General features: G+C 37.6%; 2 protein-coding genes across 5 annotated transcripts; one reads left to right on the top strand and one right to left on the bottom strand.

Annotated features, from left to right (window-relative positions):
- Positions 1 to 6: 6 nt before the first annotated feature.
- Positions 7 to 27246, bottom strand: Elba2 (Early boundary activity 2). 4 transcript variants are annotated; one of them, XM_073970045.1, is made up of 3 exons: positions 27225 to 27246; positions 1457 to 1552; positions 7 to 1387 (listed from the first exon to the last, which is right to left on the bottom strand). In XM_073970045.1, exon 3 carries the CDS (start codon positions 1049 to 1051, stop codon positions 155 to 157), a length of 897 nt encoding a protein of 298 aa, XP_073826146.1. In that variant the 5' UTR covers positions 1052 to 1387; positions 1457 to 1552; positions 27225 to 27246; the 3' UTR covers positions 7 to 154. The 4 variants fall into 4 exon arrangements, with proteins under 4 accessions (XP_073826146.1, XP_073826148.1, XP_073826149.1 ...); XM_073970047.1 differs by lacking the exon at positions 27225 to 27246 and adding an exon at positions 19050 to 20312; XM_073970048.1 differs by lacking the exon at positions 27225 to 27246 and adding an exon at positions 8570 to 11820.
- On the top strand, positions 12223 to 13399 carry LOC141392455 (T-complex protein 1 subunit gamma-like). Its single transcript, XM_073965394.1, has 2 exons — positions 12223 to 12248; positions 12979 to 13399. The coding sequence occupies exons 1-2, from the start codon at positions 12223 to 12225 to the stop codon at positions 13397 to 13399; spliced, it is 447 nt and encodes a 148-aa protein (XP_073821495.1).
- Positions 27247 to 27343: the final 97 nt, after the last annotated feature.

Raw genomic sequence — 27343 nt, forward strand, 5'->3', positions numbered from 1 at the left:
GTAAAATTTCCTTTTAAACTAAACGTATATTTAATTTAATTTGATATTTTTATAAAACAATCACATATTAAGATTTAGAAACACTTAAAAACTAATGTAACATACAAAATATTTACAAGTGAAACTTAAACTCTTAAACTCCCAATCCCCGAATTTACATTTTCATATTTCCTGTATCAACTTGTTTCAAAGAACGGCGTTTATATTTCTTTGATGTGTCGGAGCATTTTGTGGTAATGGCTGCACGAATTTCACGTTCTGTACAATGGAATTTGGATTTAACACAGTGGATAATGTCGGCTGCCTTAATGGGATCCAATTGCATTTTGGCGGGTCGTTCGCGGCCGTAAAAAGCAGGGGAAGGTTTACCAGTTAGAGTGTGGGTAGCCAAGACATCGCTGCTGAAGACGAAACCCAAAAGTTGTCGTGTTGCCGATGCCGAGGATGCCCAAATAATACTGCTGTATGATCTGGCATCGATTTCAGTGCCATTGGGACCCAAAATCACCACATCGCCCACATGTTGGGGATATTGGCTTGCCTCATTTGTTGCCGCACATGGTTCGGGATATTGTTGACATTCTTCTTCCACAAGTTTTCTCTTGCCACAGGCATTTTGTTCATCCACCGAGGCAGGTGATCCAGTTGAGGAAGATGTTGATGATACACCCGATGAAGAATTTGTATAAGCATAATTATGTTCACCACCATTACCATTGACAATAAGATTTGTCGGTGACACTTGATTGCAGGTGGACGCTCTAAATGTCTCCTCCATTTGATCAATAATCACTTGTAGGCGACTGAACATTGTGGCGCTGTCCATTTGACGTTTGGCAATACGCTTCAAGCGCATTTCTGTTGTTACCAAATTCGCCACTTGATAAGGATGTGGTTTAATATATGATGAGGGAGATTGGTTGCTGATGTGTAATTCACTGAAGCTTTGTTCAAAACCCATGTTTAAATGATTTTTGTTTAAAACTGAGTGTTTAAGTGGATGGATGTGTTTAACGTTTGAAGTCAGTTGGTGAACTGTGATGTGATTCATTGATCACCCGGCACTTATATACAAATCTCATCTGCGCTTTGCTGCTGCACACACAATCAGTCAGTCAGTCAAGCACCTGTCATTGTGTCTTTGAGAGGCGCAACAGGTACCAATCCTGTTGGTTGCCAAGTTGACAACTTGTTTTATTGCGTTCACACAACGGCAGTTGTTCGTTCTCACACATTCTTCATCCTTGCTTAATCCTTAATCCCTTTTTCATTCTAAAATAAGTTCAACGAATGCGCGAAATCAGGTAAGTAGCGGATTTGGGCACGTAGAATCAATGTGCACAGTGTCGTCTACAATGTGTGCCTATTTCCATGAAATCAGGTGGTGCTGTGAAAAGTGTCATAAAATAATAAACTGTTAAAACGTTTATAACATCCTCAGCGTCTCAATGTCTACCTCCATAAAATGTTGTTGCCACATAAAATTTATTGTAGTTCTTGAAAGCACTTGAGATATCGGTAACATATTTTATGTTATCATCGTACGGATATCCTACGAATAGAAAATTATGAAATAATTGATTAACCCTTTTAGGCTGATTCAATTGCTAACATTTGATCCAAAACTCTTCATATCAACATTTCAAATATATTATTAATTATGTGACTTTATTACTTGGGCATAATATTCATATTTTGGGCATAGAAGTTAACACTAATCCAAGTTAAGCGGAGAAAATTCGGCTTGGATATACACTAACATGACTAACCCACTAAACTAGTATGTTTGGGGTGCTGATGCCTGAAACACAAGGTTAAAATTGATCATCGCCCTCTGGGAAGGCTATGCAGTCCGCGTTGATCAAATCTAGGAATTTTCAGCAAGTTAATTTCTACAACCAGCGATTATGAAGTGTATGGTTAGTCGGTTAGTCATACAGCTAAGCATTTACTTTTGCGGCCTTAAAATCGATCATGATTTAGGGCACGAAATTATGGGGAGATGGTCTAACCAAGGGAAACGACAGGTTGCCATGTGACGTCATTTGACATACCAGTAGTGGAATTCTGTAACACATTTTTTGAGTTACCGAGAAATGTCGGTAAAATTTAAACGCAAAATTATGAATGAAATGGATCAATAAAAGTTGACAACACTGTTGCTATCGGTAGGACTTAGCGACAGATTTATTTTGGTTGTTAACTTACCAAAAAATTTCGTTAATTACCGAAATTATAAGAATTTTATTTTATCGATTTTTGTCGGTAACTCAAGAAATGTGTTACAGAATTCCACTACAGGTGAAAGAATGGTTATGGATTGTGATCTGTGACACTCTCCGCTAGTTCTGGTATGGGCATCCTTATTGATCGTTCAAAACGTATATCTATCAACCTGCTTAGTCAGAACAACACCCCTCTGGTCGTTGCCGAGAACCGAATGCCACAACTCACGATAAGCATCAACAACTCACTCCTGGCCGAATAGAAGAAGTGATACCAAATTTCCCAGCGACGGGATTAACAAACGAGCGTAATGAGCTTTGTCCCCGCTTGCGCGATGGGCTAGTTCGGCATCGGAAACTCGTCGATTCTCAGCGTTACGGTAACTAGTTCCACTTCTGACCCCTCACAGTGCAATCAACTGTAAACTTTAACATGGGGATGTCATAGGAGGTAACCAATTGACACTCTATGCATTACCTGTAGGTGGTATTGTACTAGTTCCAGGTTTGCAGTCATATACCAGTTTATTTATAAAACAAGTAAAAAAGTATCAGTCGGCTTTGCCGACAGAGATATACCCTCAGCCTGTGCAAATTGAAAAACGTGTTTTCACAAAAAACTTATGTATTTATTTTATTTCTTCATTTTGTAATGATAAGCCTGAGGGCCAATAACTTATTACAATATGCATAGCTTTGAAAATATACAGTTGTATTGGTATAATTATATATGAAAAATCTAAATTAATAATCTAAATTACGACTAAAAAGTAATATATGGAAAATAACTCCCAGGAGAGAACTACTCCTAACAAAAAAAAACCAAATTATACAAGAATAATACTCCATATTGGAATAACTACTCCCAATTATACCCCATATCGGGGTTATATAAAGGTAAAATAATAGAAAAGCACTCCCAACAAAGATAATTGTGGTACCACAAATTTACAGTGATTCTTGGAATAAAACAAGTAATTTATTTCGAAATGAAGAAATGGTTAAATTGAATATTTGTAAATTATTTGGTAACGAATTAAATAAACGACAAATTCTCACCAGAAACGACGTATCCATGTGAACATCTACTCGAGGAATAATCAGATTAGTCGTTCTAGTTGATCTTAAAAAGTTAAAATTACTAGCCAAAAACAACGGACATTGAGCCTTGCATACTTTGTAGAAAAATAAAAGACATCTGAGGTTCACAAATCTAAGAAATGAACATCCAATAAAGCGTCGAACAAAAGGAGAAATATGGGAAAACCGATTTACTGCATATACGTATCTAACAGCACTATTAAAAGCCACTTGAACGGCTTCCATATTATGCATGTCAGCACCGGAGTACACTTCAAGACAGTATAGAATATTTGGCATTACAAGGGCATGGATCATTTTAAGCTTCATATGGTGAGGCAGAACAAGGTCGCAATTATATAGCCTACGGAGTGCAAGATTGGTTCGAGATACTACTCTATCAATGTGTGAACAAAACTTAACTTATTGTCTATAAGTACCCCTAGAATCTCCATAACATCTACGAATTGTAATGGTGTTCCTTCATACTCCAAATCAAAAACAATAGAATGATTAGAGAACAATAAAGCTTTAGTTTTATTCGCATTTACGCTAAGTTTGTTATATCTCATCCATCTGCTCACTAATGTCAGGGTGCACTTAATTTTAGATTGTAAAACATCAATATTGGAAGTTTGCCCTGTAAACAGGAGCTGAACATCATCAGCAAATAGGTAGGCTGTACAAAATTCGCGAATATTGGAAGTTATATCATTAATAAATAGCAAAAATAGTATTGGTCCAAGTACAGACCCTTGCGGTATTCCACTTCTCACCGTTAAGATATTGGAAATAAGTATCTTTAACACCAACACATTGTTTTCTGTCTAAAAGATAGGAGGAGATCAAACGGCATGCCAAACTTTGAAAATCATATAAAGTAATGAGTTTATTAAGCAATAAGACGTGATCTACTCTATCAAACGCCTTCTCAAGATCCATAGAGAGCAACACTGAAAGCTTATGGGCATTGAAATTTCTCCTGATAGTATCAGTAACCCCCACCAACAAATCCGTCGTACTCCTACCAGCCCGAAAGCCACACTGAAAATCGCTTAAAAGATTGTTGGTGTTTAAATATCTGAGTAACTGGCGTTTCAACACATGCTCAACAATTTTAGCAATAACTGGTAGGACTGAAATAGGCCTTAAATTTTCAATAGAGGTGACGTTTGCCTTTTTCTTGATTGGGACTATTTTACCAATTTTCAACTCAGAAGGAAAAACGGTAGTCATTATGATTGTGTTTACCAATTGAAGGAGGTAGTTACCTAAATAAGGTAAAACGGTTTTGAAAAAATTCAGTGGGAATCCATCTATCCCCGGTGCATTAGATTTAATGCAGGAAAACGCTTCCATTAAGTCATTTAAAGTAATAGTACGAAAGTAAAATTGACCTTCATCGTTACGTAATAAATAAGCAGTAGGAGACGTAGGTGTATCCAGTTGATTAGACAGGAAATTGCGATTTAAATCGTCAACTCCTAAATTCAAATCCTCGCAAACATTAGGAGTGGTCACTAAAAGTCCATTATTTCTAATTCGATTCCACAATGCTTTTGCAGACGAATCGTTTGAAAAGAAAGCTCCATGCGTTTGCCTCTTTTCCTTCCTCATAACCGACTTAGCTTTGTTTCTTGCCTTGCAAAAAATCTTCCATTTGCTATCAGTCTTATCCGTCAGATAGTCACTGAAAGCTAAATCCCTCAAGGACGTGTGAAATTTTATGTTTGGCGATTTAATCCATTCATCATCACTCTGGCGAACTCTCCTCCGTTTCAAAGGGACAGCTGCGTGAACATGAAAAAGGCCAGACATAAAAATATCCAATTGTTCATCAACATTGGAAGTTCGCATCATGCTCGAAAAATCAAAGGATAGAATTTTTCTTTCCAAAGACTCTTCATTGACACTATCGTAATCGTAAAATTCGTAGTAGTCAACAGTGCGTGAAAATGCGAAGGTCATTGAAATGCAAATAAGAACATGTTTAGAAATAGACGGACAAACGTACTGGTTGGAAAAAACAACGTTTTCAGGGACAGACAGCAAGAAGTAGTCAATAAGTGAAGATGATTGGTGAGCAATATCGAAATGTGTAGGCAACGTATTATGATAAATGGACAAATTCAGTCGAAGACATGCTGATCTGATGGCGGAAGCCGTAGGAATATTAAATAAATTATTGTTGAAATCACCCATTATTACAACATTTGAGTAACGAAGCAATAATTCAGATGCCTCCTCTTCAAAAACTTCGAAGTCGCCGTGAGGTAAATATACCACACCAACAAGGATGTGTTCATTCTCCAAAGAGATGTCAACAAAAAGAGTCTCGGCAATACCATAACTAGTTCCACTATGTACCACTTTATACTTCAACGACTTTGATAAATACAATCCTACCCCACCACCCCTCTGCACCGGACGATCATTTCTTATAAAGTTGTAACCTGTAATGTCAGCACATTTTGTTGAAATATGAGGTTTCAGCCAAGTTTCGCTTAAACCAACAACATCCAACTTACTCTCAAGAAAAATATTTTTGATTTCACCAAATTTTACCGACGATGGATTTATGCAAAGACTCTGGCAATTCAAATGACAAATATTTAAAGTACCACTTACATTACTAAGCTGGGAGCGCAAAAGAGAACTATTATCACCGAAGTTGTTCATTAATATGATGATAAATCACAATCAATAGCAAAAATATGTAAAAGCTAATCTAAAGATCGGAAATTTGAAGAAAAAATTTGAAAGATTAGCTGCTATGCAGTGTAACATACAAAATATTAAATTTAACATTTATTTGATACCTAGATTCAAGGACGTATACATAGAGCTCATTATCATGATTAACCATTAATAATTAATTAGTTTGCATAAAATTTTCAGGAATTGACGGCATATAAAACAAAATGGTGTGGTATCATCATAATAAGCGCTAAAGTAAACGTAGCCTAATTTAAACCTTAATATCCTACTCAGGAATTTGTAATATCTCAGCTATTCACATTCTGAACGCGTGATACCTGCATGCATTGTTGAAGGGATAGCGTCTTAGACTCCCCATTAGCAAAAATGATTTTAGCCTTTGGAATATCGCCATTTATAAGATTATATTTCTGAATTATTCCATTACTTCGCATCTGACGGCACTGGTAAACAAGCTTGGAGGCTTCAGGCGTGAGATGGTCATTAAGAAATATTCTTGACTCACCGTTGCCACCAAACACATTATGGAGCAGAATCGGCAGTCTGCGATGATAATTCGCCATAATTTTATCCCTTATCCGTATGGAATTGAACTTTACAAGGATAGATCTTTCATTTGCGAAATAACAACAATGTTGCAAGTCAATTGGTTGAAGAGGAACACCGCATAAATTTCCAATTTTAATCACCGGCTCGCTGATGTCAATTATACCTCTTGGCATACCATTAATCACTATATTAGAGCGATTCAGTCGTCTCCGTAAAACGTTGTTTTCTCGATTTATTTCGTTTATTTGATTGTAAATGCCAGCTCCATCATTTAAGTTGCTGCTAAAGTGAGGCGTGATTTAGAGGGTTTCAAAATTTTGGGTCGTATGAACGATGCGGAAAATGTACTTAAATGCCATAGGGGGTTTTTACACCCTTCGGGCTGTTTTCTCAAGAAGTATGGACTTGCCCCTGAAACAACATTTACCATCGTAATTGAGACAGCGAATGTAAGTTGCTTCAACAAAAATCAAAGTGATTCAATAGCAGGTCTTAAAGTGAACTTATCCAAAATTTTGTTGTTTTGTGTTTTTCAACTTTCAGGCTATTTTTTCAGGAAGTATGGACTTGCCCCTGAGGAAACTTGTATCTTCGTATAGGGGACAGTGAATACATGATGTTACAACAAAAACCAAGGCGATTCAAGAGCAGGTCCTAAACTGAACTTTTCCGAAATTTTGCGTGGGAGGTACTAGAAGGGTTTACCGATTGAGTCCATATTGGAACCTAATCTAAGTCTGGTAGAAATTTCATAATGTGCAAAATATGGACCAAATCGGTTACTCCCTTCAAGAGTTTTCGTACGCACAAATTTTCCGAACATTTTCGAACTTTTGTGGGGGAGGTACCGGAAGGAGTGGACCGATATAATCCATCTTTGAACTTGAACTAAGTTTGGACAAAATATTACGAAAGCCAAATTTTGGACCGAATCGGCAGATCCGTTCGAGAGTTATCTTGCGCTCCAACCACTACACACGGTGTCATAGGGTTTTTTGCAACTTTCAGGTTATTTTCTCAGGCAGTATGTACTTGCCCCTAATGAAACTTACAGCGTCGTATAGAGGACAGCGAATACAACATGCGTAAAAAAAAAATCAAAGCGATTCGCGACCAGGTCCTAAACTGAACTTTTCCGAAATTTTGTGTGGGCGGTACCCGAAGGAGTGGACCGATTGAGTCCATACTGGAACCTCATCTAAGTTTGGTAGAAATTACACGATGTGCAGAGTATTGAACAAATCGGTTATTCCCTATAAGAGTTATCGTGCGCACAAGTTTTGCGACAATTTTTGAACATTTGTGGGGGAGGTACCTGAAATCGAATCTGGACAAAATATTTCGATACCCAAAATTTGAACCGAATCGATTGATCCGTTCGAGAGTTATCGTGCGCACCAGCCTGCCAGACAGACAAACGGACGGACATTGCTAGATCTACTCAAAATTTTCTGAAACGGCTTTCGTACAAACATACTTGGGGTCTAAAACCATTATTTCGATTAGGCACATTTTTGGTCGTATTCTTATGAATATTGTAAAACTAATTGGCCTTCAGGCTTACTTTACAAAATGTTTCAATAAATAAAAAAATAAATAAAAAAGTGTAAATACCCTCTTTAGCCTAAAGGCTGAGGGTATAAAAAAAAGTGGTGGGATCTAGTCACAACTGACGCTTCGTCGTTTACTTGGGGATATATAGGTGTCAATTGGTTCCCTTCGAATTACTTATGGGTTAATTGTGAACTAGTACCACTTATCTCTAGTTGAAGACTATTTAAATTGCGACAATTGGAATTGCTAGCGGGTAGAGAGAAGAAGGGGGCGATTTGCATATTTCCTTCGGATTCCTTTTTTTATACCAGAACAATATGAATAATATGTACGAAGATATTCAGTCCATCAACACTAGCTTCTGTTATTGGATGCTTCATTTATATTAAAGTTATGAAGAAAATGTAAATGTGAATTATTTATACAACTCGTCGTTTACTTACTTACTTAGCTGGCCCATTACAGAACATTTGTTCTATAGGCCGAACTAAGAAGAGATCTCCATTCCTCTCTATTTGTTGCTTTGCTCTCTGGAATACCGCGCCTTTTCATCTCAACATCCACTTGTTTGCGCCATCTATTCCTTGGCCTGCCAATTCTGCGTGCACCGCCATGTGGCATGTATTCATACGCCTTTTTAGTGGGTTCATCATCGCTCATTCTTTTGACATGGCCTAGCCAACGCAATCGCTGCATCTCGATACGTTTAACAATATTGATGTCGTTGTATAGCAGATACAGCTCGTGGTTCATGCGACGTCGATATTCACCGTCAACGCAGATTGGTCCGTAGATCTTTCGAAGAATTTTTCTCTCAAACACACCAAGCACTGCCATGTCTGCTTGCGCAAGTACCCAGGCTTCGGAGCCATACATCAGCACGGGTAGTATCAGTGTTTTGTAGAGCGTTATTTTTGTTTGACGAGATGTGGCTTTGTTTTTAAACTGCTTACTTAATCCAAAGTAGCATCTGTTGGCCAATACAATTCTTCTTTTTATTTCACAACTGATGTCGTTTGTTGTGTTGACGGAGGTGCCGAGGTAGACGAAGTCTTTTACTACCTCAATATTATAGGAACCAACTTCCACAGTCGGTCCGAGCTCAATGGACGCATTGCGCGTCGACACCATCAACTTGGTCTTCTCACCGTTTACCGCCAGACCCACTTTAGCAGATTCTCCTTCGACTTTTATAAAGGTATCAGTTACTTCTTTTACTGATCGACCCATGATGTCTATATCATCAGCATAAGCAAGTAACATGTGACTATTGGTGTAGATTGTGCCACTTCTTTTGACGTTTGCCTCTCGTATAACCTTTTCTAGCAGGATGTTGAAGAGGTCACACGAAAGGCTGTCTCCTTGTCTGAAACCTCTTTTGGTACCAAACTCTTCGGAGAGGTTCTTTCCTATTTTAACTGAGGACCTCGTGTCAGTTAAAGTCATTTTACAAAGCCGGATGAGCTTTGCGGGAATACCAAATTCAGACATGGCTTGGAATACCTTTGAGCGCAGCGGACTGTCGAAGGCTGCTTTATAATCGACAAAAAGGTGGTAGGTGTCGATCTGCATCTCTTGAGTCTTCTCCAGGATTTGCCGCAGGGTAAATATCTGGTCAATGGTGGACTTGCCAGGTCTAAAGCCGCATTGGTATGGTCCAATAATCTCGTTGACCATTGGCTTTAGTCGTTCGCACAATATCCCTGACACGATCTTGTAGGCAATAGGGAGTAGACTTATGCCCCTATAGTTAGAGCATACAGTCTTATCTCCCTTCTTGTGGACGGGGCACAGGATACTCAGGTTCCAATCGTCGGGTACTCGTTCTTCCTGCCAGATGGTGCTAACTAGCTGATGAATACACCTTATCAGCGTGTCGCCTCCGGTTTTGAACAGCTCGGCTGGTAAGCCATCGGCCCCTGCTGCCTTATTATTCTTCAGCCGATTTATTGCTGTCTTTACCTCATCTTGGCTGGGCGGTATACATTCAATACCATCTTCTGGGATTGGGACTGTGGTATCTTCGTCGTCTTCGCTGCTATTGGATACCAACAGATTTGAAAAATGTTCTTTCCATATCCTGAGTACACTATCTGTATCAGTTACCAAATTACCTTGCTGGTCTCTACAGGAGGATGTGCCTGTACCAAAGCCGTCAGTTTGATGCTTGACTCTTTGGTAGAATTTTCGGACTTCATTCTGGCTCCTGTACATCTCGATTTTTTCACACTCCCGCTTTTCCATCTCTCTCTTTTTCCTGCGGAAAAGACGTTTCTCCTCTCTCCTTTTCTCCCTGTATCTCTCTCGTGCGCTACGCGTTGCTACGGATTGTAAAGTAGCCTTATATGCCGCATTTTTCTCTTCGGTGGCAGCACGACACTCCTCATCATACCATGGATTCCTTGGTGGAGGTCTCTGGTATCCAAGTATGGATTTTGCGGCTGTTTGCATGGAGTGGGCAATGCTTTGCCATTGCGCTGATATGTTATCGGGATGAGGAGGGCTTTGATTAAGCAATTGGGCTAGTTGAGTGGAATATGCTGTGGCTATCTGTTGTGATTGCAGCTTACCGATGTCTAACTTTCGTGTTGTGTCTGTTCGTACTTTGTTTGATACGTTTAAGCGGGTGCGTACCTTTGCTGCAACAAGGTAGTGGTCCGAATCAATGTTTGCGCCTCGGAACGATCGTACATCCAACACGCTCGATGAATGTCTTCCATCTATCACAACATGATCAATTTGGTTTCTTGTTTTCTGATCTGGAGACAGCCAGGTGCCCTTATGAATATCGAGATGATTAAATCTGGTACTGCTAACTACCATGTTTTTTGCAGCTGCAAAGTCTATCAGTCTCATACCATTGTCAGATGTTTCACTGTGGAGACTGAATTTCCCGACTGTTGGGCCAAAGATATTCTCCTTTCCAATTTTGGCATTAAAATCGCCTAGAATGATTTTAATGTCATGGGCAGGGCAACGGTCATATGTTTCTTCTAAGCGCTCGTAAAATATATCTTTGGTCTGTTCATCCTTTTCTTCAGTGGGAGCATGAGCGCAAATAAAGCTGATGTTGAAGAATTTAGCTTTTATTCGAATTGCAGCAAGTCTTTCATTCACTGGAGTGAAGCTGGATACAAGATGTTTTAGTCTCCGACTAACTACGAATCCGCAACCAAACTCATGCTTTACGTCATGGCAGCTATAATACAGTGCGTCACCTTTAGGTGTTGTTGTGACGCCTTTCCCAATCCATCGTATTTCCTGTATGGCAGTAATATCGGTCTTGTACTTTTCAAGTACGTCTGCCAATGCGAAGACTGCACCTTCTCTATAAAGAGTGCGAACATTCCAGGTGCAGATTCGCAGATCATGGTCCTTAAAACGTTTGCGGGGTTCGTCAACTTTAGAGGGGTTTGTTTTTCTTTTCTTTCGTTTTTTCATAGTAGGCTGTTTTTTCTAGGGGAGGGTTACTAACCCGACGCCCAAACCCAAGTTTTTAACGTTCTTATGGGTGAACGCGCGGCACATGTTAGCTCACTACCTTTAACGGGTGTTAAAGGCAGTTCCCCAGGTGACACCACGGGGAGGTCAGTGTCCACTTGGGATGAAAGAGGGACCAAGATAAATCCTGGGCTTTGCCATGTTAAAACCGGTCAGGACCGTTCCTTGGTATCTTCCATCCCCTACGTCACCCAACTCGTCGTTTAAGTTAAGTTAATTAAGTCGCAACTGACGCCTCCTCGTTTACTTGGGGATAAAAAGGTGACAATTGGTTCCCTTCGCATTACTTAGGGGCCAATATTTGTACTAGTACTGATTAGAACTAGTTCTGGACTACTTAAATTGCGACAATTGGAATTTTCGTCGCAAGCGGGTCGTGCCAACCTCAATGACCCCAGAGTCACGATTAAGTCACTCTCGAACCCTGGAAAGAAGGAAGACAGGACCTCAGCCACGTTTGGCGACATTGAGCTGACTGATCCAAAGACGTGCACAAGTTATTTTAATCGACAGTTTGTCGAGCACCCCGGGAATTGCAGGACGAAGAGAAGATCTCTTCCTGCCGACGATGAACCACCACAATTTACAATTGATGATGTTGCGAATGTTATCAGGAAAAACGTATGTGTGGACGCCAGTCGTACGTGGTATTCAGGAACAACAAGACCAAGCCCCGTAGAGTGAAACAGGAAGTTCCCCAAGGTTGGGTAATATCTCCGGAACTGTTTAACCTCTACTTCTCCTGTATTCCAACCCCTTCAGACAGCATTGAGATCGTAACGTATGCGGATGATGATGTCATTTGTAAAAATCTGAACTCCTATCAGTCAAGATCTTACCACATTTTTCACACGCGAGGAATATGCAAAGCACCCGCCACTAAATCCACATGGACGGCAGAGGTGAGTACCGCTTTGAATGTCATGGTCGATGGTAGCAGAATTCCGACCATAAACTACCGCAAAATTCTAAGTGTCACATTCGACAGACAGCATGTTCATGTCGTTCGCGCATGCCATAACTATTTGCGACAAGCTGAGATGTAGGAACAAGATCCTCAAGTCCTTAAAGGTTCTTTACACTATCTATGTATCAATGCCATATGTGCTGAAATTTTCCATCGTTATACAGTCGCTAATGTCTGAAATATTGGGGATTTTACTTACGCCCATGGTTCAATTATTAGAAGGTTGGACAGGTTGACAAAATTTCGCAAAAACAACTCTGAAGCTGGTTTGCTTATAACTTTAAATATTATAATAACAAATGCAACAAGTTTTGTTTATTTGAAACCTTGTCAGTTTGTACTGTTTTATATTTCCTAAAATAATATTTGTATTACTCCCATTAGACATTTGGGTAATAGTGGTAATTTGCACAGTGCCCGTGCCTGCAGTGCCGCCAGAAATTACTGCAAAGGATGTCGCTCTGGAGCTGGTCTCTTTGAAACCAAGACAATTGGTAATGATAACTTCACTTTCACTACCAAATGCAAGGATCCCAAGGCTTATACCATTATGTTGAGAGGTGCTATTATCGATGAAACTGAACGTAATTTACAGCATGCTTTGCATGCTGCTCGTAACTTTATTATTGAACCACATTTGGTTCCTGGTGGTGGTGCCAAATGGCATTGTAACAACTTTTGTGTCGCAGCTGCTGCCGCCGAAGCTTTGAACATAATTCCCCGTACCTTGACACAAAATTGCGGTGCCAATACCATTCGTACATTAACTGCCTTGGAAGTCCCACTCCCACTCGGGAGAGCATGATATGAATGACAAGGGCGTTTGAGAGCCGTTGGCTGTTAAAATACAAACCACTACTGATTTTCGTTTATTAAAATGCGGTTATGAAATAAAACGGTATATTTAAGACAAAAATTTATAATTATACCCTCAGCCTTTAGGCTAAAGAGGGTATTTACACTTTGATACGACCAAAAATGTGCCTCATCGAAATAATGGTTTTAGACCCCAAGTATGTTTGTATGATATCAGTTTCAGACAATTTTGAGTTGATCTAGCAATGTCCGTCCGTCTGTCTGTCTGTCTGGCAGGCTGGTGCGCACGATAACTCTCGAATGGATCAATCGATTCGGTTCAAATTTTGGGTATCGAAATATTTTGTCCAGATTCGATTTAAGTTCGAAGATGGGCCATATAGGTCCACTCCTTCAGGAACCTCCCCCACAAATGTTCAAAAATTATCGCAAAACTTGTGCGCACGATAACTCTTGTAGGGAATAACCGATTTGGTCTATACTTTGCGCATCGTGTAATTTCTACCAAACTTATATGAGGTTCCAATATGGACTCAATCGGTCCACTCCTTCGGGTACCTCCCACACAAAATTTCGGAAAAGTTCAGTTTAGGACCTAGTCTCGAATCGCTTTGATTTTTGTTTACGCAAGTTGTATTCGCTGTCCTCTATACGACGCTGTAAGTTTCATTAGGGGCAAGTCCATACTTCCTGAGAAAATAGCCTGAAAGTTACAAAAAACCCTATGACCCCGTGTGTAGTGGTTGGAGCGCAAGATAACTCTTGAACGGATCTGCCGATTCGGTCCAAAATTTGGCTTTAGTAATATTTTGTCCAAACTTAGTTCAAGTCCAAAGATGGATTATATCGGTCCACTCCTTCCGGTACCTCCCCCACAAAAGTTCGAAAATGTTCGGAAAATTTGTGCGTACGATAACTCTTGAAGGGAGTAACCGATTTGGTCCATACTTTGCACATTATGAAATTTCTACCAGACTTAGATCAGGTTCCAATATGGACTCAATCGGTAAACTGCTTCGAGTACCTCCCACACAAAATTTCGGAAAAGTTCAGTTTAGGACCTGCTCTCGAATCGCCTTGGTTTTTGTTGTAACATCTTGTATTCACTGTCCCCTATACGAAGGTACACGTTTCCTCAGGGGCAAGTCCATATTTCCTGAAAAAATAGCCTGAAAGTTGAAAAACAAACACCATGTTTATGGGTGGAAGCGCCAGATAATTCTCGAACGGAAATGCCGATTCCGGCCAAAATTTGGTCTTCGTAATATTGTTTCCAAACTTACTTTAAGTTTGTAGATAAGCCATATCGGTCCACTCCTTCAGGTACCTACCCCACAAAAGTTCGAAAATATTCGGAAAAATTGTGCGCAGGATAACTCTTGATGGGAGTGACCGATTTGGTCCACATTCTCATAATATCTACCAGATATAGATCAGGTTCGAATATGGACTATATTTGTCCACTCCATCCCGTACCTCCCACACAAAATTTTGGATAAGTTCACTTTAAGACCTGCTATTGAATCACTTTGATTTTTGTTGAAGCAATTTAAATTCGCTGCCTCAATTACGATGGTAAAAGTTGTTTCAGGGGCAAGACCATACTTCTTGAGAAAACAGCCCGATGGGTGTAAAAACCCCCTATGGCACCTCCATGGTCTATGTCGGTCCATTCCTTTAAGTACCTTTTCCGCAAAATTTTTTAACTTTAATCCTAATCAACATTTTTGTCGGTTCATACGACCAAAATTTTGAAACCCCCTAAATACATAAGTTTTTTGTGAAAAAGGTGTTTCAATTTGCACAGGCTGAGGGTATATCTCTGTCGGCAAAGCCGACTGATACTTTTTTACTTGTTTTCTATTATTCAAGGCGAATTTAACAAGGTGATCCAATAGTTGACGTTAGGTTGTAGTCTTCATTTGCTGTCAATTTTTTTTGCGCGAAATATCCACAAAATTTAATTTAGAAGAAAACGTTAAAATATTATTCGCGAAGCTTAAACAAAGATGTTGTACACAAATATTTTTTATAGAAGCGAAATATTTGTTATTTATTTTTGATTAAAAATATGTTTTGACAGCAAATGAAGACATCAGTTGGTATTATTGTATCACCTTCTTTCTTACACCATGCTATTATTCTAAGGATTTTTGGTATTGAAAATGGCTACAATTCGAATAAAAGCTAAAATGTCCAATCTTAGTTTCAGCGAATGCCAACATTAAAATAGGAGAAGTTTTTCGAGTAGTAAAATTCAGTCTCCACAATGATACATCTGACAACGGAATGAGGTGATAGTCATCGCCGCGAAAAAATACATGGTAGTTAGCAACAGCAGATTCGAGCATCTTGACTTTTATAAGGGACCAGGCTGTCTCCAGATCAAGAAATCCAATAGATGGAAGGCATTCATCTATCGTGATGGATGATCGCCCCGAGAAGCAAACATTGGTAAACTGCATGGTACAATCATTACAAGGTCGGCCTATTGTGTCAAAATAGTTTTGACAAAGGTTGACAAACGACAAAACAAATGTATTGAATTCAAATATTTATTGAATTTATGTAAACAGATTTTGTTGTTTTTATATAAAACTTGATAATTCACAAACTAAATTCAATGCGTGCTTTATCTCCGCTTGGTGGGAAAAATACATTTGTCGTGTGTTTAATATCCGAGCTATGGCAAACGTAAAGAAAGCCGGAAGTTGGAAAAAATGTTTTGGACGAATCCAGTGCCACAATTTTAGATGTCTTGGAGGAGCATTTGAAGAAAAGATATGCACACATACACGGTGTCCCGTTAAATGACAAGCATTGTATTCATGTCTGACTTGCTGCCCCAAAAAGCCTTGATGATTTGCCCAAATGTGCTGGTGTCTGATTTAAAAAAGCCTAAATTGGACAATGATAATAACGAACCAAAGTCGAAATGTACTGAAAAGGGGACCTACGTTAAAGGGCCAACATTTTGGGATGCAGATTGGAGAAATTCACTTTTCATTGTCCATCTTACATGTTGATTTTTAAAAAAGAAAAAGGTTCGATATCTTCTCGATTCCGGGGATTTGGCTAAAAGTTACGAAGAACGTGGTATGCAAAAAACCGCTGCTGAATCATCATTTCAAATGTTCATACATATATGTTCAATACAACCGGATGAAGGATAGAATAAATGACTACTTGTAGACAGTTATTCCTAGTAAAAAGACATTAATAAAAGGCTTCCAATCTGGTTGATTGGACAGGCGAAACCACAAAAGACATTGTCTATGTCTTCATAAATGCTTTAACCTGGTTTACCAAATACATCGCGTTCATGCCATTATCACAGCACTATACTAGGCAATCCTTAAATATGTCAATCGTCTGTTCATCTTTCTCTTCGGTCGGGCTTGGAAGCAAAGTAGCCTATGCTAAAATCCATGGTTTTAAAATAACCTTTTTGATTGGGGCTATATACAAAATTTTGGACCGACAACTTTGTACAGAAATATATTATATCTCCAACAGATGTAGATACCGAGGTACCAAATTTTAGCCATTTCGCTTGAATAATGAACGTTAAAAACACCAATAAACGGGAGGTACGGCTCTATGGGGGCTATATCAAAACGCAAACCGATATAACCGTTTTTAAGGGCAAACATCCTAGGAGTAATACAACTTATGTACCAAACTATTAAGGTCTCCCTTAAATATTGTGTTTTATTTAATGTTAGCATTTTAATAAATGAAAATGAGTGGTTCCCATTTTAACAGCCAATGGCTCCCAGTCACAATCGCCGTCTCCCGAGTGCGAAGCATGTTTTGCTCTCAAAGCAGTTAACTGCTTGCAAGTCCAAAGCATAGCCGACCAAGAAGAGCGATCGCTTAAATTGTTTATGTGTGGGTAAAATTACACTGACAGAACAGGGTGATTATTTTCATATTGAGTGTGAAATGAAAAATATATTGTTGGCGCGTTCGCTTTGTATGACTTAAATTAAAAATAATATAAATAACTTCATAATTTGAAAAGTATTTTTCTTCATATGTTAATTTTTTTGAGAGAAAAAACAAATTGTATATAAAAATGATTTTAAGACTTTCTAAGCATACACACATTTTTTATTGATGCATTGCAGACGAGGCATTCTGCGTCATTAAAAATATTAATACAAAACAAAAAATCATTTCCAAATTTTCCCTCCATATATTTGCTGTACAACTGCAAAATCTTTTCAGTGTACCCAAAAAAACAAATAAAGCGGCATCAACCTGCTTGCATGACATTCAGTACAAGACTGAAGTAAAAAAATCAAAACATTTGCTCTCTTACTTTGCGTTCGGGTCGCGTGTGTGTGATTTGCCGAAAAACTTCGTAACCATATCAATACCAACGAACGGGTTTGGTCCAAAGTTGTTACAAAGACCAACACCAGAAATCAGACGTGGTTCAATTACAACATGCAAAGCTTAGATGCACCTGTCAACAGAATGGTACAAGTCTTGGGACTTCATCTAAACTTGGTAATGTAGCTGAAGTACTCATAACCAACTTTCTTATATTGAAATAGACCAGCCTGAGAAAGAGACCGAAGAGAGAGAGAGAGAGAGAGCCTGCGGTACTGAGGCGCGGAAAATATATATGTAAATCATTAGTCTTACGCAAGTGCTTAATGACAATTACAAGTTAAGTTAAACAAGATAAAATAAACAAAATGAAAACAATACAAACTTTGACAACATTTCAAATGAACAACACTTGTTGCATTTGTTATTATTAATTTTGAAGTTATAAGCAAACTGGATTCAGAGTTGTTTTTTAAAAATTTTATCAACCTGCCCAACCTTCTAATAATTGAACCATGGCAAAAACCATGATGACTTCTTAGTTTAATAACATTTCAATCAATTATTATTATGTATAGAATCATTTAATAATATAAACATTGCACTCATGGTAGAACAAGAAAAGGTAGCAGCAATACCCAGCTGACTGAACTGGGCTGTAGTGTTAGTGTCAAATTCCATACGACATTTTATATATTTATTTCTATGTTCGATGTATATTAGGGACATATATTTTTTGAAGAAAAAAATTATTCATCTGAAATAAAAACAATTTCCCATAAAGACTCCTTCATATCATTGACATGTAACCTCCTCCAGGTCCGAACGCCATGTCGCACACTAAAACACCACTTATAGAGACGGTACAATATTTGTTAATATGTGTGGTATTTTGTTAAACTTGAAAATAATAAAGCCCTAATAAACATGTGCTTCTTGTTTTCAAAAACAAAAGATTGAAACAGCTTCTCTTTTTTCAATGAATTACGAGCGACCCCAAACATTTTTGCAAGAATTCTACTTCCTGCGTTATATTGTGCATTTAGTGGAATGATATGGAAACATTCAAACTGAAAATCTAACGAGTTTTCATTTATGTTTTTCAAAATATTCAATCAAATGTGGAAAATTGTTAGTTTTTTAAATTCCAATAATTTATAGACATTTCCTTATTTTGTTTACATTTATATTTGACACTAACGTTCCAAACAAAAACAAATTCCTTTGTGGTTGTTGTTCGAGTTGTATTTGCTGTAGTATTAACTTTACCTTGTATTTTTTCTACCATGCATTGCACTTACCCGTCCGTTAGAAGGTATTACTTTATTGAATTCAGAATACACACTAATCTCGTTATGTGAATGTCCTATGAATGTCCCTCGAGAAGCCACAAATGACCAGTTGATAAAGTTAAGTAAGATATACGACAGTAAAAACAGTAAAATTTTTGATTTTTTTAATATTTTCAATATATGAGGTATTTGAACACATACAGCATCCCAATTTGTATTAATGAAAATGCCAGAAGTCTATCTTTCATAATCAGTTCGCTTATAGGGGAAAATAGATTTCAAATGTAAATTTTCGTTGCAATATAGAAATTATCACATTTTTGTTCAAAAGTTTGGTCCACAGGCTCCGCCAAATATCATCCGATTATCATCCAAAAGTTTAGGCTAGTTCTTTACATTGTACCCCAACCTTGGATGACGTTAAACATTATATATGAACTACATTAGCTGTAGTATTCTTTTAAAGTGGGGTTCAGACGATCAGTTTTGACTGACAGCTTTTGGTCAAATATCGATTGCTTCAGTTTTGTTGTGCTGTTCGTAGCGGCCAAACAGTCATTCAAGTTGGATGACAAACCAACAGTCAAGTTGAAAAATTACTGTGTTCACATATCTATAAAATCATATAAATAACAACTTTTATTAATAAATATGGATGACAAAAAGATTGGATGTGCATTTTTGATCATTTCGCTTTTAGAGGAAGAAAATAAAGTGACAAGAAGAAGGAAATGGGTAAAAAAATGGATAGCCTCCCGAAAACAATATTCACATGTGAATATTTTAAAAGAGATTCTGAGCCAAACGCTGTCCACTCCAGCTCCAGAAGATTCAGATTGCTTTATTTTTTTTTTCAATTCCCTTCTGTACGATGAGCGGATTACGTTTATTTTCTTCTTGACGTGGTCAATAGAACAATCCTTCTTGTATTTCTTCATAACATTTAGTAGTTCTCCATATGCTTTTGTTTTAATGTCGCGCATCATATATTCTGGACTGGTTATGTCCCAGAGGCATCTTTGCATTTCGTAGCAACGAAAAATTCCTTTAAAAATTCATTTTCGTTGTCCATGTTTGTCGTTTTGTTTGCAATTTTTTGCTTGGCCGATATTAAAATGAAGGAAAAGATTTTTGTCTGCTATTTTTATCTCTTATTTGCAATAATAATCAATCAAATTAATAAAAACACACGACTTTTTTAACTTTTATTTGATATTTACTCTGCTAATTTATTCCTTGACTGACGTTGTTTCGTTCACACGGTCAAACAAACAAACAACCAACAGCTGACTGTCCAACATCCACAAAAAATTTTGTGGTTGCCTGATGACTGACAAAAATGAACGACCACACTGGCAAGCAACCGATTATTTGAGCAAAGCTGTCAGTCAAAACTGATCGTCTGAACCCCACTTAAAGTATACATTTTCCTGTGGACTTACGACCTTTTCGTACTCAAATTTGTTCGTTTTGTGGACTTACAACGCGAAAAACGCGACATACTACTATTTTCTTTGTATCATACGACGTGTTTTGACTTGTACTATCATCTTGTAACAAAAACGCGATTTCCAAAAAAAGTGGACTTACGACCTTTTTCGACGGAGCAGACGATATATTATCCATAAGAACAACTTCAAAGCGCTCTAGGATCCCAAAATTATTAGTCCCACTGTATTTTCTGGGGTTTCATAAACTACCAGACTGAAAAACTTAAAGAAATCTGCAAGGGTCTGCCTTAACGAGCTATACGCGAAGTCTGGCCTTAAATAACGTCAATTAAAGCACAAATGTGTTCCTATTTTGCCTAAAAGATATCATGAACATCAAGAGGCATTCGATAAAGCATGAAAATGTAAAATTTGTATCGCTTATTCCATAAATTTTTAGAGACCAGCAAGGTAATTTGGTAACTGATACAGATAGTGTACTCAGGATATGGAAAGAACATTTTTCAAATCTGTTGGTATCCAATAGCAGCGAAGACGACGAAGATACCACAGTCCCAATCCCAGAAGATGGTATTGAATGTATACCGCCCAGCCAAGATGAGGTAAAGACAGCAATAAATCGGCTGAAGAATAATAAGGCAGCAGGGGCCGATGGCTTACCAGCCGAGCTGTTCAAAACCGGAGGCGACACGCTGATAAGGTGTATTCATCAGCTAGTTAGCACCATCTGGCAGGAAGAACGAGTACCCGACGATTGGAACCTGAGTATCCTGTGCCCCGTCCACAAGAAGGGAGATAAGACTGTATGCTCTAACTATAGGGGCATAAGTCTACTCCCTATTGCCTACAAGATCGTGTCAGGGATATTGTGCGAACGACTAAAGCCAATGGTCAACGAGATTATTGGACCATACCAATGCGGCTTTAGACCTGGCAAGTCCACCATTGACCAGATATTTACCCTGCGGCAAATCCTGGAGAAGACCCAAGAGATGCAGATCGACACCTACCACCTTTTTGTCGATTATAAAGCAGCCTTCGACAGTCCGCTGCGCTCAAAGGTATTCCAAGCCATGTCTGAATTTGGTATTCCCGCAAAGCTCATCCGGCTTTGTAAAATGACTTTAACTGACACGAGGTCCTCAGTTAAAATAGGAAAGAACCTCTCCGAAGAGTTTGGTACCAAAAGAGGTTTCAGACAAGGAGACAGCCTTTCGTGTGACCTCTTCAACATCCTGCTAGAAAAGGTTATACGAGAGGCAAACGTCAAAAGAAGTGGCACAATCTACACCAATAGTCACATGTTACTTGCTTATGCTGATGATATAGACATCATGGGTCGATCAGTAAAAGAAGTAACTGATACCTTTATAAAAGTCGAAGGAGAATCTGCTAAAGTGGGTCTGGCGGTAAACGGTGAGAAGACCAAGTTGATGGTGTCGACGCGCAATGCGTCCATTGAGCTCGGACCGACTGTGGAAGTTGGTTCCTATAATATTGAGGTAGTAAAAGACTTCGTCTACCTCGGCACCTCCGTCAACACAACAAACGACATCAGTTGTGAAATAAAAAGAAGAATTGTATTGGCCAACAGATGCTACTTTGGATTAAGTAAGCAGTTTAAAAACAAAGCCACATCTCGTCAAACAAAAATAACGCTCTACAAAACACTGATACTACCCGTGCTGATGTATGGCTCCGAAGCCTGGGTACTTGCGCAAGCAGACATGGCAGTGCTTGGTGTGTTTGAGAGAAAAATTCTTCGAAAGATCTACGGACCAATCTGCGTTGACGGTGAATATCGACGTCGCATGAACCACGAGCTGTATCTGCTATACAACGACATCAATATTGTTAAACGTATCGAGATGCAGCGATTGCGTTGGCTAGGCCATATCAAAAGAATGAGCGATGATGAACCCACTAAAAAGGCGTATGAATACATGCCACATGGCGGTGCACGCAGAATTGGCAGGCCAAGGAATAGATGGCGCAAACAAGTGGATGATGAGATGACAAGGCGCGGTATTCCAGAGAGCAAAGCAACAAATAGAGAGGAATGGAGATCTCTTCTTAGTTCGGCCTATAGAACAAATGTTCTGTAATGGGCCAGCTAAGTAAGTAAAGTAAGTAAGTATTCCATAAATTTTACGGTAATCTTAATATTTCATTGGGTGTATGTACACTTTTTCCCTATTAATTTTTTAATTTTTATATAATTTACCGTTATTCGTATTATGGAATATATTTCTGTTGTATGCAATATTGTTTATTAGGGATATGAAATACAACTATGTACTTGGATTTTCATAAAAAGGCTTCCTTACCCTTAAAACTCGAGATTTATAGGGTGTATGTAGACTTTTTTGGTTGACTGTATATATTGTAATAGTACATTTACGAAATCGAGTGGATTTCAACTGTCAATACCTTTGTGTATACGTCAAATGAAATCGTATCTGAAATCCATTGGATTTCATTTGACGTTTAAGCAATGGCATTGACAGTTGAAATCGAGTGGATTTCGTAAATTTAAACCAAGTATAAGGCATATTTCAATGTATTTAAAACCGCGGAAAAATAAACCAAATATAAAAATATGTAAAATGGAATAGATTGGCAATTGCGAGAGGAATTTATTTAATATATATTATAGCTTAAACATTTTGGGTAGCGACCAAAAACACAAAAAGTCAGAAATAAATATTTTATTTTTCTTAAACTCACTTCATATAGACTTATACTAAATTGGCCGAGTTTGGCTGTGATTTTGCCACCTAGAACATTTTACTGAAAGTCGTCTGCATTGGTATTACTAGGTTTCAAAACCCGATTTTGCCCGTTTTTTGATATTTATGATATTTTATTAGGTTACTTCTCAATAAAAAGTCATGGTAGAACAAACCAGGTAAAGTAAATACTACAACAAATACAACTCAACAACAACCACATAGAAATTTATTTTTGTTTGTAAACGTTAGTGTCAACGTACATGTAAACAAAATAAGGAAATGTCTATAAATTATTGGAATTTAAAAAACTAATAATTTTTCACATTTGATGAAATATTTTGAAAAACATGAATGAAAACTCGTTAGATTTTCAATTTGAATTTTTCCATATCATTCCACTAAATGCATAATTTCTCGCGGAAAGTAGAATTCTTGCAAAAATGTTTGGGGTCGCTGGTAATTCATTGAAAAAAGAGAAGCTGTTTCAATCATTTGCTTTTGGAAACAAAAAGCACGTGGTTATTAGGGCTTTATTCTTTTCAGGTTTAACAAAATACCACGCATATTAAAAAATATTTTACCGCCTCTATAAGCGGTATTTTAGTGTGCGGCATGTCGTTCGGACCTGGAGGAGGTTACATGTCAATGATGTGAAGGAGTCTTTATGGGAAATAGTTTTTTTTTCTGATGAATAAATTTGTTCTTCAAAAAATGTATATGTATCCCTAATATACATCGAACATAGAAATAAATCATGGCATGGTACAAATACACAGGTAGCCGCATCGGCAATTGTTGGCAACATAAGATGTCAAAATTTGACATCAATTCAATGCAATTGACACATTATGTTCCCATCAGCTGGCATGATAATGCTACCTGTATTATTGTACCATGAATCATGGTACAATCATTAAGTTTCATCGATAATAGCACCTCTCAACATAATGGTATAAGCCTTGGGATCCTTGCATTTGGTAGTGAAAGTGAAGTTATCATTACCAATTGTCTTGATTTCAAAGAGACCAGCTCCAGAGCGACATCCTTTGCAGTAATTTCTGGCGGCACTGCAGGCACGGACACTGTGCAAATTACCACTATTACCCAAATGTCTAATGGGAGTAATACAAATATTATTTTAGAAAATATAAAACAGTACAAACTGACAAGGTTTCAAATCATGGTTCAATTATTAGAAGGTTGGGCAGGTTGATAAACTTTTTAAAAAACAACTCTGAAGCCAGTTTGCTTATAACTTCAAAATTAATAATAACAAATGCAACAAGTGTTGTTCATTTGAAATGTTGTCAAAGTTTGTATTGTTTTCATTTTGTTTATTTTATCTTGTTTAACTTAACTTGTAATTGTCATTAAGCACTTGCGTAAGACTAATGATTTACATATATATTTTCCGCGCCTCAGTACCGCAGGCTCTCTCTCTCTCTCTCTTCGGTCTCTTTCTCAGGCTGGTCTATTTGAATATAAGAAAGTTGGTTATGAGTACTTCAGCTACATTACCAAGTTTAGATGAAGTCCCAAGACTTGTACCATTCTGTTGACAGGTGCATCTAAGCTTTGCATGTTGCACGTAACTTGGTAATTGAACCACGTCTGATTTCTGGTGTTGGTCTTTGTAACAACTTTGGACTTGCAAGCAGTTAACTGCTTTGAGAGCAAAACATGCTTCGCACTCGGGAGACGGCGATTGTGACTGGGAGCCATTGGCTGTTAAAATGGGAACCACTCATTTTCATTTATTAAAATGCTAACATTAAATAAAACACAATATTTAAGGGAGACCTTAATAGTTTGGTACATAAGTTGTATTACTCCTAGGATGTTTGCCCTTAAAAACGGTTATATCGGTTTGCGTTTTGATATAGCCCCCATAGAGCCGTACCTCCCGTTTATTGGTGTTTTTAACGTTCATTATTCAAGCGAAATGGCTAAAATTTGGTACCTCGGTACCTACATCTGTTGGAGATATAATATATTTCTGTACAAAGTTGTCGGTCCAAAATTTTGTATATAGCCCCAATCAAAAAGGTTATTTTAAAACCATGGATTTTAGCATAGGCTACTTTGCTTCCAAGCCCGACCGAAGAGAAAGATGAACAGACGATTGACATATTTAAGGATTGCCTAGTATAGTGCTGTGATAAATGCATGAACGCGATGTATTTGGTAAACCAGGTTAAATTTGAATTTAGTTTGTGAATTATCAAGTTTTATATAAAAACAACAAAATCTGTTTACATAAATTCAATAAATATTTGAATTCAATACATTGGTTTTGTCGTTTGTCAACCTTTGTCAAAACTATTTTGACACAATAGGCGGACCTCAAGAAAAAATTGTAATCATATGTTTGCTGTGTCCTACCTTGTAATGATTGTACCATGATTTCTAATTAAATATCTAAATTTTTAAAAATTCATCGTTTGCAATAATATAGTTGACTAACTGTATATCTTAACACGTGAATGTACGGGACTCACTTTTGAAATATCCACGGAAAATAAAAAAATAATTTTGAAAACCTCAAAAAAGCACTTCTTTCCAATTAAAATTGCACAAAAACAATAAGAGTTTTTTGCATTTTTTTTAAAGAGTAAAATGTCATAATTTTATTGTTAAATATTAAGAAAAATAAATCATGGCATCTTGTTGTGGCGCTTTTATACTCGCCAAGTTTACACTTGCGCTCTAAAATCCACTGGATTTCACGAAATCCTGAAATACATCCCGGTGTTTACACTTATTTTTTTGTTGATTTCATACATATCACAATGATCAAGGTAGATGCATACGCGCAGCTGATCGAACATCAATTTTCAAAACAAGTTTTTGCAAATTGAATTAGTCATCAAAAATATACGACAATATAGAACTTTACAACTTTATTTCGTAAATTATCGTAAAACTATCTATATATCGTATTAATTGTGTATAGAACCCGTTCCCGTACTCCGAAGTCTAGCAAGACTTACACTTCTCTTTAAACAAAAGTAGCGCCGAATAACACCCTATTCTCCTGTTTTCTGCTATACAATTTTGGCATAGTAGAAACTAGCAACATGTTCATTATCATCTAAATACGATAGCTGGTACGTTGATTTGCTGCAGTTTTTGCAATTTCCGTCATTTTTTCGTTCCCGTATTTTTTAAGAAATTTGTACGGGGAAGCAATTTTAGACATTTCGCTCTTTTTTTCTAACGTTACCATTAAAAAAGTACGAGAACGCAATGAAAAATAGCATTGTAACAAAGTAATCTAATATTTTTTCACATTGTTTAAAAATTTTGATTTTAAAATTTTTTGTTGCAGCAATTGACCATCTACCTTGTTTATTGTGATACGTGAAAAGTGTTGCAACTTTTGGTACTTTTTCAGTCACAAACAGGGTTGTATATCATGTGTACTGTGATTTCGATGTTGATTTCGCTGAAATCACGAAATGAGATGATTTCATTTTTGTATGAGAAATCATGATAATTTTTGCTTGATTCCGCGCGAAATCACGAAACGCCTTCGAAATCACGAAAAGACGCCGAATGTAAACCAAACATTAGTCGGGAGGGGGCCAACAACTTAAAGAGGAAAAAAAAATCATGGCATACTGACTTACTTACCATTTGTCCGCGCCACGCTATTTTTTTTAATGAAACCAAATTATATTTCTTTGAAAAAAATTATGAAAAAAGTGAAAAAAGTGCAGTTTTAAGTCGTTTCGCGGAGTAAATCGCCAAACTGAGTATGGGTCATTTGCAGTGGAGTACTTAGCTAACGAGTTCAATAAAAATTTAACTAGTTTTATGTACTTTCAAAATTCCTTAAAGTTCCACTAAACTTCCCATATTTCGCACTGTGCCACGTCCAAAACATCTCATTTTGGCCAAAAACATTTAATTTGTATAATATACAATCACAAGTCGCGTGTTCTAAAAGGGTAAACCTTGGCTTCAACTATGTTAAATTTTCAAAAATATTGGTGATATACCTTTTAACAAATTGTTGTGGAAATACCGCGATCAAGAAGCCGAAAGGAACAAGGCCACTTATAAGCACAAAAAAATTAAATAAAAGAAAATTCATGGAGAAATTCTTAAATCTGCTGCC

The sequence above is a fragment of the Musca autumnalis genome, unplaced genomic scaffold (genome assembly GCF_047663935.1).
Source record: "Musca autumnalis isolate F117 unplaced genomic scaffold, ASM4766393v1 scaffold_2, whole genome shotgun sequence".
In the NCBI taxonomy this organism is placed as follows: domain Eukaryota; kingdom Metazoa; phylum Arthropoda; class Insecta; order Diptera; family Muscidae; genus Musca; species Musca autumnalis.